Source organism: Onychomys torridus, chromosome 12, assembly GCF_903995425.1.
Source record: "Onychomys torridus chromosome 12, mOncTor1.1, whole genome shotgun sequence".
NCBI classification, from domain to species: Eukaryota; Metazoa; Chordata; class Mammalia; order Rodentia; family Cricetidae; genus Onychomys; species Onychomys torridus.
Window position 1 is genome coordinate 27,907,157 of NC_050454.1, and position 14,876 is coordinate 27,922,032.

At 41.5% G+C, this 14,876-nt stretch overlaps 1 protein-coding gene across 1 annotated transcript in view; it reads left to right on the top strand.

Annotated features, from left to right (window-relative positions):
- Morc1 (MORC family CW-type zinc finger 1) overlaps positions 1-14,876 on the top strand; it is a 165,167-nt gene that overhangs the window by 15,914 nt on the left and 134,377 nt on the right. Inside the window, exons 5-7 of the mRNA XM_036203849.1 lie at positions 4,285-4,375; positions 4,972-5,080; positions 9,648-9,807. Of these exons, the coding sequence (XP_036059742.1) occupies positions 4,285-4,375; positions 4,972-5,080; positions 9,648-9,807 (360 nt within the window). The remainder of the gene's footprint in view (positions 1-4,284; positions 4,376-4,971; positions 5,081-9,647; positions 9,808-14,876) is intronic.

Sequence of the window (14,876 nt, forward strand, 5' to 3'; positions counted from 1 at the left end):
GAGGCAATTTCCAATGCCTCTAGGCTATTATTAATTTTCTGCATAACCTTGAGAGAGAGGTGGTTTCTCCTTGTTTTTAGCAGCTTGTGGGTATTTTTTTCTCCTCTTGTTCAGAGGTTTAGTTGCTTTGACTGAATGTTCCCATCATAGCAAATACGTCCATAACATACCTTAAGGTTTATCTCTGTCTCTTTAAGGGTGGCCCCCCCGTGGACACATCATGAGCGCACAGTGCAGACTCAGGGCAGTTGAAACGATGCTTCCCCTGACCCTGGCTGTCTGTTGTTTTGGATCTAAACTGGACTTCTTCTAATGCTTTAGGTTTCTTAAGCTAAGGTGCTGACTGACCACTCTGCTTAGAAAATGGTGATGAGTCTAAGCAGACTGCTCAGTCACTCACTTGTGGAAAGGGTGGCCGTTGGGTAGAGAAAGACTGTGAATGTTAAGAATCGCAGTTAACTTCCCTTTAGCTGTGATGTCGCCTCTTGCTCCCAGTAGCCAATGAGCAAGTTTAGAAAATGCCCCACTGTCCCACTTAGCTCCTTACAGTTACTTTGTTTGGACAGTTTTCCCTGTTCTCTTTTGATTAAAGTGGTGATTTTTTTTAGTATTTTGGTATGAGGTAGTAAAGAGGCTGTGGGAAACCACAGTGAAGAGAGGCTCTGTGCACGTCTAGCAAAGTTCTTAAGCAGCCAGAATGCATGTGGTATGGTCTGAGCTCCTACAAGAGAAAGCCCCACTTTTCCAATGGGTCATTTACAAGATGGATAGACCATAAAGAATTGATCTTCAGAAGGAAATATCACTTCACTTGACACAAACACTGCCTGTCTGCGAGATTCTTTTTTTTTTTCTTTTTCTTCCACATTGTGGCACAGCAGTGTGTATTTAGAAGGAGTTTTGAGTTGTGATCTTTGCTGGGGCTGGCAGTGTGCTCCAGGCTATCCTTTTAGGGTACTGGGTATTGCCAGCAGGCCCAAGCTCCTAGTATACCAGTGATCACAATGTGGTTGAAGCATGCCCTATTGTGGTCTGTGTGGCTAAGCTATGTGTATCAGTGGACAGACACATCAAACACGCATTCTCCTTTTGAAATTTTCAGTTTATCTTGGGTTTATTGGGATCTGTATAACTCTCTAATGGGAATCAGGAGCATTTGTACATAGAAGAAAAAAACACAGTATTGTTGAAAGAACAACTTTTTTTTAAAAAGAATTGTTTTATTATGTTTATATTTTTAATGATTTAGTAAACATACAAGATAGTGTGTTTCTTAATGACATTTCCATTTATGTACATCATTGTGCAAAGTTATCCTTCTCCCTCCCTCCAGTTGGTCCTTTTTCTCCCTCTATACAGTACCCCACATGCCTCCATGTAATATACATATGTAGATGTATGTTTTAAATCTGGGTTCTGCATATGAGAGAGAACAGAGAGATGTGCATCCATAGTGTGCAGGTTGGTTTTTGTTAGTTTGACACAAACCTGGACATATCAGGGAAGAGAGAACACCTCCATAACATTGCCTGCAAATATTTCTATAGGGTGTTTTCTTGATTAATGCCTGATGTGGGAGTCCCCAGACCACTGGGAATGGTGCCACCCAAAGGCAGGTGGTCTTGGATGGTAGAAGAAAGCAGGGTGAGCAAGTCAGTAACAAGCCTTCCCCCAAGGCCTCTGCGACTGCTCTTGCCTCCTGGTTCCTGCCTCCAGGTTCCTGCCCTCATTTTCTGTGGCGATGGATTGATGTGGAAGTGGAAGCAAAATAAAGGCCCCCATCCCACCCCTTGTTGCTTCTGGTTATCATGTTTTTATCACAGCAATAGAAACCCTAAAGAAGACAGTTATATTGGGGGACTTATTAAGGCAACTCCATGTAGTTAAAAGGAGGTTTATTATGGGGTAACTTGCAGCAAGTAAAGGGATTGGTTACAAGATCTGGGAGAGGTGACGTGCAGTCCATCAGTGTTCTCTGGGGAACTCTGCTTGGTCTACCATTCAGCATCCAGGATCACCAGGATCACCAGGATCCAAAAGAGCCAGCTCATCCAGATCTCAGGTCTTAAGGGCTCCTATCTCAGCCCCGCCTCAGGGGCAGGTCATAGGTAGGTGTGACAGTTACAGGAAACCTCACTGGGGGAAGTACTTCCGGGTCAAAGATGGACCAGCTAGCTACCCACTACATAGTTGGAAATCAAATATTACGTTAGAAAGAATTGATATTAAATGACTGAAAATACAACTTATTTGCGGTCTACCTTGAGCTAGATCCCTCGTGACCCAGAAAAGATGACTGTAGTGATTTCCAGGATGTTTCTTTATCCTTCTTCCTCAGTCTTCCGTATCAAATGCGTCTGCACCATGCTGCACCACTTTGTCTTTGGTTATTTTTTTGTTGTTGCTGTTTTTGCCTTTGAGACAGTTTCATTATTTGGTCCTGACTGGCAGGAACTCATCATTTAGACCAGGTTTGTATCTTTCAAGTTAGCACAAACTAACACAGAATAGATGCTCAGCTCAAATACTGTGCAGTGAAAATGTTATTCCCTGCGGTAAGGACTTGGATGTAGATGTTTTTATCACTGTCTGGCTGAAGACCCTCAGTGAATGTCCCAGTGCTTCAGAGTAAGGCTCAGACTCCCTTCACTGTCAGTATCTCACAGGCTTATACTTGGCCCTGCCCACCTCTCGGGACTTTTCTTGGAGTACGCACTTTCTTGAACTCCAGCCATACCTGGCTGGACCCTCAGCATATGGCTCTCCCTTTCAGCTGCTGACCTCCCTCAATGCCATTCCCTAACTATTCTACCTGAAGGACACACTCATTTGGTTCTCTGTCACGTCACTTGTTTCCTCACTTAATCCTCTTGGACACAGTCTTGTATTGCTTTCACTTTTTCCTATCACTGCACTGATGCAGACCTTAATGTCTTCCTGTAAGTGTACTGTAAATGTAAAGGAGAAAATGCATGTGAAGTATATAACAGTCCTAATACATATGAAACTGTCAGTAAATACTGGTTAATGTTATCATGGATGCCTTACCTATGGCTTACTCCCTTATGAGAACATGTGGTCCAATGTGTTTAGCTTCAGACTAATATCCTGTTAGTGGCCTTTAAATATCTCACACCACATGATACTGAACTATAGCAAGTTTGTGCCCAGACAGGCATAGGGTCCCCCACATAACTTTAAGCTGTACTTGACCAGCTAATAGGAAGAACATTCATAGTTAGAAGATCACATATTCTGAAGTCCGAAGGATTCCATCTCAGGATCCTGAACACTTTGGAGAGATGAGAACAATGAATCTACAAGTCTGAAGCAATCTCCTTCCTCCCCAGGGAGCAGCAGCAAGGACATGTCTCTGTCCTCAGTGTCACATGAAACCCCCCCCCCCCCCCCACCACCACCACCAGGACCAACCCCAGGAGAAAGTTACTGTTTCGCAGACAACTGCAATATTGACATTAACACTTATGCTCCAGGAGGTGTGTGAAGCATTTCATAGATATAGAAGCTCATTTAATTAGTTTTCTTTATCTTTATCAAAGTTGTGGAATTAGCACTTTCCTTTTAGAAACAACAAAATTAAGGCTTACAGTTTTAAACTGTAATGTCTGTCTGACCTTCATTACATTACCATTCTGGGTCTTGACACCAGTCCTTGTTATGGTCTGTCTTAAAAGCTATGGATTTGTCCCAATGTCCTGAGGCATAGCTGACGTTCTAACAGCAGAACTCAATGCTGACATCTGTAGATGAAATTCTAAACAGTCTTAGTAAATAAGAAACACAGAGCCAAATACAGGCGTAATAGCTGAAGAGATCAGAGAATTAGCAAAGAGCCACTGACTACCCTTTAGCTTATCACCAAGCCATAGTTTCCCACATGAGAGAGCTTCTTCCTGCCTAACCTGTGCTTTTATTGCTTTCCTCTTCTGCCTTCTCATTGGCTCTAAGCCCAGCCACATGACTTCCTTGTCACTGCCTGTCTATACAGACCTCCAGGTCTCTATGGTTGGTATTGGGATTAAAGGCTCTGTCACCACACTTGACTGTGTCCTTGACCACACTGAGACTCTGCCTGCCATGTGATCTGATTAAGGGCGTGAGCTACCACCGCCTGGCTTCTGTACCTGGCTCGCTGAGACTTCTGATCTCCAGGCAAACTTTATTTATTAACATACAAATAGAATCACATTTCAACACAATTAAAATATCACCACAGACATCAAACTATTCCTAATTATCTTAAGAACTCTTTGTCTGTTATAGATGAAGCTCCAGACATCATTTACTTTGGAACATCCAAGAAACGTTTATCAACCTTGACGTTCATTGGGCAATATGGCAACGGGCTTAAGAGGTGAGAATTGTTCCCCCTTAAGATGTGAATTACTTGCTGAGACTGAAAACAGTATCGAAGCAATTTTACAAGCAGGCAGCTGGAGTTTTATTCTACCGAGCATCTAAACTTGCTTTGGAATCTTTATATCCATAACTGCCTCAGGTCTTTACAGTGTTGAAAAGCTTCTCGTGTAGAATAAATTAAGTCTCTCACAGGCACCCCCCAAAAGAGACAAGTGTCATTGCATCGTTATGTTCTATTGTTTCCCAATGCATATTTGAGCATTGCTGTGGTATCTGCAGCTTTCTTTAGTTTGCCTCAATGTAAGTGAGACCTGTGTGGACCCTTCCAGGGCCCAGTAGCTGTTCTTTTGAGCCTTAGCTGGAACTTCTCTCAGGCAACTCTATCTCCAGCAGAAGTGTCAGGCCGGATCTGCTCAAATTCATCTGCTGTACTTTGAGAAACAGCACAGTCCTGGTGCACCCCTGGGGATGAGTCCAGCAGATGGGTTATATCGAAAAGAACAATCTGTTACAGTAAACAGAATCGCACCCCTCGTTTCTTCTTCATTGGGGTCTACATATAAATCATTGTGCTCTTTGCTTTTCATACAGTGGGTCCATGAGGATTGGCAAAGATTTCATTCTTTTCACAAAGAAGGAAGAGACCATGACCTGTCTGTTCTTCTCTCAGACTTTCTGTGAAAAAGAAGGTCTCACTGAGGTAAGAGATGGGGCTGTCTTTCCATTTTTCCATGGCAACAGTGCCGTTTTCATTTGCCATCTCTCGAGGTGAAGCCTGCTCTGACTCCTTGCAGATTATGACTTAGAAATCTGGGCATATGGTTGAGGAATGGACAGAAGGTGTCTGTGCATTCTGGGGTCACTGGAGGGCTTTTTGGAGAACTTAATTTTGTTCTCCTTGTGTCTAAATTTCCCAGAATAAGAAGCTGTCTTTGTCACAGTGATACTTCTTGGAGAAGCCTCCTGAGACCTGGACACTGTTTGTGCCACACACTGTTGACCACTTTTTAAGTAAATACACTGTTGAGGTCAAAGACTTAGAACACAATCTGTAAAGAAGCTGAATGCAAAATAGACTTAAATTGCTAATTCTAGTGACCGCATTCTTTAACTCCCTTAGCTGAACTTCAGACATCTTATTAATTTACAGTGTTTGAGTTCTGTTTTGAATGTCAATTGTAATTCAGTGCACCGTGCGCACATTACAAATACCGTCTGCTCAGCAAGGGTTAGATTCCGTGGAAAGAAAAAAAAAACAGAAACAAAAAAAAAAATAAATAAATAAAAACCAACACAATAGCTGAAGACCCTGTCCCTATTAAAACCGTTTTGAGTCTCATCACAAGATATGTCAGTCACATAGAAATTGGTTAAATAACAAAACTGGAGTGCTGTAAAAGAATCCTGCTCAGTGAGTATGTGTGGCTGTTATTAGCAAAATGTCAAAAAGCAGCAGTGTCGGGGGAGAGCTTAGAGGCCCTCAAGTGGCCTGTGAAGATTTTATGGAGGCATCTGGGCAGGCTGGTCTGTGGAGGTGGGTGTGTGTGGGGGTTTGAACAGTGTGGCAGTGTGAGCCTTCTGCAAGGATTGGGTCTGGACCCAGCAATAGCCTTTAGGCAAAGAGGAACACACACACACACACACACACACACACACACACACACACACACACACACACAGAGTAATCATTTACCCCTTGTACGTTCTCAGAAGCTTTCTCTTCCACGTGTGTGTTTTGTGTTGATAGTGACCTTCAGATAATCTAAGCTGCCTCATTGTATTGCCGCCACATGGATATTCAGACATTCTCCATGATCCTCCCACTGTACAAGAGGACTTACATAATTTCTTTCTTTCTATTTTTTTGCACACCGACACAGCTCAAAAGTGCTCTACCAAAGATCTGGCTGTGCCTGTGTCAGGCTTTACATTCTCAGGTCACACCACTCCACCTTGGAGTCTGCCATCACCTGTTCCATGGTTGGGTTTCTCTGATGCACCTTTTGTCTTGTCTAGAATGAACCATTACCTAGTGTTGTGTTTGCTTACTGCCATCATGGATGATGTGCTCAGTTTCCCCTGTTGGTATCACGTGGCTAACCCCAGCTTCAGACTGCAGTCAGCTCCATCTTGCCCGGTAAACTCTGCTCTGGAGCTCTTCCCTTGCAGTGACTCATGCCTCTGCCTCCCAAGGTTGGCATTCATTTGCCATGCTGGGATCTGACCTGCCTTGATCTTGTGTACCAATCCTCTCTAACCCTGTCCTGTGTCAGCTGTCAGATTCTAAATCAATCTCTGTCTCTCTGTCTCTGTCTGTCTGTCTGTCTGTCTCTCTGTCTCTCTCTCTGTGTGTGTGTGTGTGTGTGTGTGGGTGTGTGTGTGTGTGTGTAGCATGCTCCCTCTTGGTGCCACACGCTCTATACTTGAGTCCTGAGCTGGAGAGCAAGTGAGACTCTGCACAAACATCTTCCCAACCACTTTCACACTTGGTCATAGTTTGGCTTGATGTCATTTCTGAGCTAGACCTCATTCTTCTTCAAGATTTGAAAGGCACTGTCAGGTTTCTAGTATAGTGATTGAAAAATCTGGAGCCCTTTGACTTTGTTCTGTGATCTCAAATGGTATTGTTCTTTTTTCTTTTTCTCCCTTCCACTGAGAGAACCTTCTTTGTCTCTAGTTCTGATTTCATTGTTTCCCCTCGATGGTCTATTTGTAACCACTGTGTGGCACAGTAGCATCTTTCCATTCTGGAAACATATGCTTCAGTTCTGGGTGGTTTCCATCAAACTGGTGATTTTTTTTTTCAGTCCAGATTCTCCTTTGTCTTATTTTACAGTTCCTGTTTTCAAGACATAGACTTGTAAATTAAAAAAAAAATTCACTAACTTTTCTCTCATGTTTTCTATCTTGGATTTTTGCTTTGTTTCCTGGGAGGTTCTCAATAATTTTCTTCTATTTCCTTAATGTCATCCCCCTGTAATTACATTCTTAATTCCCTAGAAGTGTTTCTTTGTTCATTGTTTATTTTTAAAAAAATGATCCAGTTTTTATTTTGAGGACATAGTATTTTCTCTTATAGCTGAAAAAAATTTTACTTATGTTATTTGAATTATTTTTGTTATTTTGTTATTTTTGTTTTTGTACATACTGGAGAATGAATCCAGGGCCTCAAACATTTTAGGCAAATGCTCTGTCACTGAGATACATCCTCAGCTTAATTTTAAAAATTAAATTAATTTATTTATTTTATATCCAGACCACAGTTTGCCCTTCCTCTTCTCCTCTCATTCCTCCCACTATGCCCCTCCCCCAATCCACTCCTCCTCAGTTTCTGTTCAGAAAGGGGCAGGACTACCAAGGGTATCATCAAAGCTTAGCATATCAAGTTTTGATAAGATGAAGCACCTCCCCTTGTGCTTAGGCTCGGCAAGGCAATCCAGTATGAATAATAGGTTCCCAAGAGCCAGCCAAAGTACTAGGGACAGCCCCTGCCCCCATTGTTAGGAGTCCAACAAGTAGACCAAGCTATACAACTGTCACATACACGCCTAGGATGATTCCAGTGCAGGCTTCCTGGTTGTTGGTTCAGACTCTGTGAGCCCCTATGAGCCCAGGTTAGTTGATTTTGTGGGTTTTCTTGTGATGTCCTTGACCCCTCTGGCTCCTACAATCCTTCCTCCCTCTCTTCAGCAGGATTCCCTGAGCTTGGCCAAATGTTAGGCTGTGGGTCCCTGCATCTGTTTCCATCAGTTACTGGATAAAGGCTCTCTGATGAAAGTTGGGATAGTTACCAATCTGATCCCAGGACATGGCCAGCTCAGACTATGTATCTATTATTGCTAGGAGTCTTGGCTGGCGTCATCCTTGTAGATTGGTGGGATTTTCACTTGCATCAGGTTTCTACCTGACCCCTTTTCCAGTCATCTCTTTCAGTACTCGCCCCTTCCATCCACCCCTAAACCCGATCCCTCACACTCCCATCCCCACCCACCCCCAGTCCACCCAGGAGATCAGGGAGATCCACACTTTGGGCCCTCCTTGTTACCTGGCCTCTCTGGATCTGTGGATTGTAGCCTGGTTACCCTTTACTTTATAGCTAGTATCCATTTATGAGTGAGTACATACCATGTTTATCTTTCTGGGTCAGCCTTCAGCTTAATTTAAAAAAAATTATTTTGATGCAGGAGCTCATTGAGTTGCCAAGATTGGCCTTGAACTTTTGACCCTCCTGCCTCTCCTTGAGTAGAGGGTTTACAGGCATTTACCAAGTCTTCCTTACCCTGAAGATTTTAACAGTGTTTTTTTTCTTCTTGAAGTTTTTATCTTCCTCAGTTTGCCTTTGTTTCCACAGATTTTTTTTAACCTAGTTTCTGTTTATCATATCAGAATCTTAATTTTTTTTATTTATTCTTTGAGAATTTCCCACAATATATTTTGATCATATTCATTCCTCTCATCTAAGTTCCTCCCAGCTCCTCCTCCACCTCTTTGTCCACCCAACTTTATTTTCTCTGTCATGTCAAAGGGTTTTTATGCCTATCAATCCTGACTACTTCAAAGGTGAACCTAGCGAAGGCTCTGGGATTGTGGGAGGGGCTTGGCAGGCAGCTGTGAGTGCTGTAATCCAACTATCGGTTTTATCAGGGAAATTTGACTGATCTTCTTCTTCTTCTTCTTCTCCTTCTCCTCCTCCTCCTCCTCCTCCTCCTCCTCCTCCTCCTCCTCCTCCTCCTCCTCCTCCTCCCCTCCTCCCCCTCCCCCTCCTCCTCCTCCTCCTTCTTTTTTTCCACCAGAGCTGAGGACCTAACCCAGGGCCTTGCACTTGCTAGGCAAGCGCTCTACCACTGAGCTAAATCCCCAACCCCTCGACGACTGATTTTCATTTGTGTGTGTGTGTGTGTGTGTGTGTGTGTGTGTGTGTGTGTTGGCCCTTTGTGCCATGGCATGTGTGTGGAGGTCACAGGACAACTCGTGGGCACTGGTTCTTTCCTTCCACCAGCTGTTCCACCCCAGGGATTGAACTCGGCACTTCATGACAAATGCTTTTACCCACTGAGCCACTGCAGCAGTCTGGACCACGGAAACTACAAAAGCACAACTGAGCATACATGTTTATTGTCAGTCTCTTCCTCATAATCTAAGCTTCAGAAGAAAGATAAACGTTTAGCTTTGTGTTTTGTAATTTGGAAGAAGAATAAAATGAGTCGGGATAAAAAAGAGCAATGTTTGTGCGTTTCATAATAAGTTGATTTTTTTTTTTAAAACAGGTTGTAGTTCCAATACCTTCGTGGTCAACAAGAACAAGAGAGGGTATCGCAGATGACCCACAGAAGTTCTTGACAGAATTGTCCATCATTTATAAATACTCCCCATTTAAAACCGAAGCTGAATTGATGCACCAATTTGATATGATCTATGGGAGATGTGGTAAGGTCATCAAAAGTAAAATTCTGATGGAAGCATTTATCTTCATATTTTTTTGTATCAATGATCTCAGGTGCAGTTTCATGGGGTGGGGGGGAGAGGGCAGTCATTCATTCTATCCATATGGGTTTTATCTTAAGAGAATCCAGATGTGAGGTACTGTAAATCCTTGACACCAGGGGAAAGGTTCAAGCTAGTGCCTCTGAATGAGCAGAGGATGCCAAATCCTGTGCCCGTGGGGCTCCTCAGCCCCAAACTTGATAGCAGAGTTAGCCGTCAACTGCAGGTTCTCAGTTCGTGTGATGCTCCATTGTTAAGAGAGTTACCCGCGGGTGCAATAATGCCCTCATGTCTGTGCGGAGTAAGCAGTGCGCCATCAACATTCGTCTCCCAGGTGGACAGATCTTTCCCTTATGTCTTTCAGCTTCCATTGTCCTCCTACCTTCTAGACCATGCTAGCTGTGGGAGTTTCCTTGTGCCCATCTTTCTCTAGTCATTCCTCATTTCTGTCTCTCAAAACCTAAAAAGAAGTCTACTTTAGAGAAAGCATTGTGTGCTCTGCTCTTAGCGGTGGTTTGATTCATATATTTGTAGCAAGATTTTGGTAATTTTATTTCCAACTTGGCCTGCTTTATCTCTGAGATACCTTCTGTAACCTGTGGCTTTGTATTTTAAAAACGTTGTTGATTCTTTCCTTCTGCTATTGAGAAGAAACAGTGATAAGTTCGTATTTGTATGTTAATATAAATACTATAATCTTATTGTTTTAGGTTGGACTATGAAGTAATGGTTCATGGTATCTTCAGATGTGTCCTTATACTTCTTTCTCGTCATTCCCTTCTTTGATGGCTCCCTCCCTGCTCCAGCAGGTCCCTTTCCTTCCCTGAGGTAGTCCCCACTTAGGATTTCCTACTATTAGACTCCACTACACTCTCTACTTTCTCCCTTCCCTTAAGATTTCTTCCTCCCATCATGATTTCCTTTTTAAGCTTGTGACCCCCTCCACATACATAACTACTTTTATATACACATAAACGTGTAATGTGAAATCTAGGCTGTACATATGAGGGAGAACAACCAGTATTTAATTGGGAAGAACTCATATAAATATTAGTAAAGTGGTTTTTATTTTTGCTTATTTTATTATGCTTATGAGTTCCATTGGGTAGATTAGAAGAATGGTGGTTTTTTTGTTAGTTTCCTATGTGTGTATACATGGCATTGTGATCATCTTCATTTCTACATTACCTTCTCTTATCCTCCTCTTACTTTTGTGGGCTCCCTTCTTTTCAACTAGTCCCCTTCTTAGGTCGTTGTGTGTGGGTGCAGGTCTTAGGCAGATATAAACACTCCCCACCCTGCCCCCAGATACACACACGAAGTGGGTACCTGAGGTTACCACACTGTTCAGTGGTTGATTCAATATTTACGTACAGGCATTTTGACTACAAAGTTCTCATTTTGACTGCAAAGGTCTTGTTCTTAGCCCATATGCTGTTCTCCCAACCAAAGGAAGTATAATTAGTCCCCCCCTCCTTTTTTTTTGAGCTGAGGATCGAACCCAGGGCCTTGTGCTTGCTAGGCAAGCGCTCTACCACTGAGCTAAATCCTCAACCCCTAGTTTCCCTTTTTAATTTCTCTGAAAGATCACATTTGTCCTCACATAATACTTAGTTTTGTGAATAGTTTGGACATCTTTAGTTAACCATACCTTGCTGATCAGGAGTCAGCAAGTCATAGTCATAGGCCAAATTTGACATTCTGTATACATTTATTTGTTTATTTATTTTTAAACAAAATAAAATATGGTAAGAATAGTAAGGTAAAATAAAAATCATCCATATCAAAGTCAGACAGGACAAGCCAACAGAAAAATAAAAGGGTCCTAAGAGAAGGCACAAGAATCAGAGATTCACTCATTTAAGCATTCAGGAGTCCCATAAAAGTATGAAACTGAAAGCTATAGTATATACATTGAGGACTTGATAGCATATATGTGGAGGACACAGACCTGTGTAGGCCCTGTGCATGATGCTTCAGTCTCTGTGAGTTCATATGAACTTTGCTCAGTTGTTTTAGAGGGCCTTGTTCTCTGTCTCCCCCATTCTCTGCCTCTTCTGAGGGCTTCCCTGAGCTCTGAGGACAGGGATTTGATGGAGACATCTCATTTAGAGCTGCATGTTCCAAGGTTTTTGTCCTTGTGTAATGTCTGGTTGTGGGTCTATGCATTTGTTCTCTGCTGCAGGAAGAAGCCTCTCTTATGATGGCTGAATAAGTTACCAATCTATGAGTATAGCAGAATATTATAAAGAATCATTGTATTGGTCTTTGTTGTTGTTTGACCAGTAGTATTTGGGTTTTCCCTGGGCTATCTAGTCTCTTGTTCTTGGTCACTCAAGCAGTGTCAGGTATGGGTTCCAACTCATGGAGTGGGCCTTGAGTCAAATCATACATTGGTTGGTTACTCCTACAAGGTTTGTGCCACCATTGCCCTAGCATTTTTTGTAGGCAAGATAGATTGTAGAACGAAGGTTTTATGGTTGGATTGGTGTTTACTTTTCTCTTTTGGTAGCCTGAAGAGTTCTTTTCCATGTCATAGACACATGAACATTGAGGTGAAGGTTCTATGTAGATACCTCTTCATGTTCAATGTGTTTTGTGGGTATTACCTTCAGCAATGGGATTTTTTTTTTTTTTTTGGTTTTTCCAGACAGGGTTTCTCTGTGTAGCTTTGCACCTTTTCCTGGAACTCACTTGGTAGTCCAGGCTGGCCTCGAACAAACAGAGATCCATCCGCCTGGCTCTGCCTCCCAGTAGTTGGGATATTTAATGACTACTTATATTTTAGTAGGGGTTATTGGTCTTGGTCTATTTAAATTGTATATCTGATGTTGAATTAACTTTGGTAAGTGGTGTCTAAGGAGAAAATTATCCATTTCTTTTAGATTTTCCAGGTTTTTTTTTTTTAAAGATTGATTGATTGATTGATTATATATGTAGTGTTCTGCCTGCATATATTCCTGCATGCCAGAAGAGGGCACCAGAACTCATATTATAGATGGTTGTGAGCCACCATGTAGTTGCAGGGAATTGAACTCAGGACCTCTGGAAGAACTACCAGAGCTCTTAACCTCTGAGCCATCTCTCCAGTTTTTTAGTGTATGTCCTTATGAGTCATTGGATTTCCTCAGTGTCTGTTGTTATGTCCTCTTTTTCATTTCTGATTTTGTTAATTTGGATATTCTCTCTCTGCTTTTTGGTTAATTTGGATGAGGGTTTGTCTGTCCTGTTGATTTTTTTCAAAAGAACCAACTCTTTGTTTCATTGATTCTTTGTATTATTCTCTTTGTTTCTCTTTTATTGATTTCAGCCTCAATTTGCTTATTTCTTGCCACCTACTTCTTTTGGGTGTGATTTCCTCTGTTTGTTCTAGAGCTTTCAGGAGTGCTGTTAAGTTGTTAGTTAAGAGATCTCTAGTTTTTTATGTAGGCACTTAATGCTATAGACTTTTCACTTAGAACTGCTTTTATTTGTGACCCATAAATTTGCATATGCATTGTATTGTAGAAAGTCTTTAGTTTCTTTCTTTATATCTATCCTGACCCATTTTTCATTCAGTAGAGAGTCGTTCAGGTTCCATGAGTTTGTGAGATTTCTGTTGCTATTGATATCCAGCTTTAGTCTGTGATGATCAGATAGGATGCGGAGGATTTATTTCAGTTTTCTTGGTATTGGTTGAGACTTGCTTTGTGTCCAAGTATGTGGCCAGTTTTGGAGAAAGCGTCACAAGGTACTGAGAAGAAGGTATATTCTTTTATGTTTGAATGTAATGTTCTGTAAATATCTATAAGGTCCATTTGGTTTATAGTGTCTGTTAGCTCTATTATTTCTCTATTTTTCTCTAGTTTTTGTCCAGATGACCTGTCTATTGTTGAGAGTGGGGTATTGAAATCTCCCACTATTAGTGTGTAAGGGTCAGTATGTGATTTATGTTGTAAAACTTTTTCTTTTACAAATGTGGTTTCCCTTGTGTTTGGAGCATAGATGTTAAGAATTGAAATGTCATCTTGGTGGATTTTTCCTTTGATGAGTATGTAGTGTCCTTCTTTATCTCTTCTGATTAGTGTTGGTTTGAAGTTTATTTTTGTTAGATATTAAAATGGCTACACCAGCTTGTTTCTCAGGTGCATTTACTTGGACTATCTTTTTCCAGACATTTACCCTGAGGTAATGCCTATTTTTAATGTTGAGATGTGTTTCTTGGATGCAGCAAAAGCAATGGGTCCACTGTTTGCGCATCCATTCTGTTATTCTGTGTCTTTTTATTTGGGAATTGAGACCATTTATATTGAGAACTATCAATGACCAATAATTGTTGATTTCTGTTATTTTGTTGTTGTTGTTGTTGTTGGAGGTGGTGGTGGTAGTGGTGTGTGTGTTTCCCTTCTTTTGATTTTGGTGGTCTGGGATTATTTACTCATGGTTGTAGTCAAACTCCTTAGGGTAGAATTGTCCTCCTCACACCTACTGTAGGGCTAGATTTGTAGATAAATATTACTTAGCTTATGGAATATTTTATTTTCTCCACCTATGGCAATTCAGAGTTTTGTAGGGTATAGTAGTCCAGGCTGGCATCTGTGGTCTCTTAGAGTCTACAGCACATCTGTCCAGGCCCTACTGGCTTTTAGAGTCTTCATTGAGAAGTCAGATGTAATTCTGATAGGTCTGCCTTTATGTTACTTGGTCTTTTTCCTTTGCAGCTTTTATTATTCTTTCTCTGCTTTGTACATTTAGTGTTTTGATTATTATGTGGCAAGGGGAATTTGTTTTCTGGTCCAATCTATTAGGTGTTCTGTGTGTTTCTTGTACCTTTATAGGCATGTCCTTCTTAAGTTAGGAAAATTTTCTTCTTCCTCTTATTTTTAGATTTGGCCTTTTCATAATGCCCCAGATTTCCTGGATGTTTTGTTTGAGCAAATTTTTAGATTTAACATTTTCTTTGACCAGTGTATCCATTTTTTCTATTATATCTTCAACACCTGAGATTCTTTCTTCCATCTCCTGTACTCTGT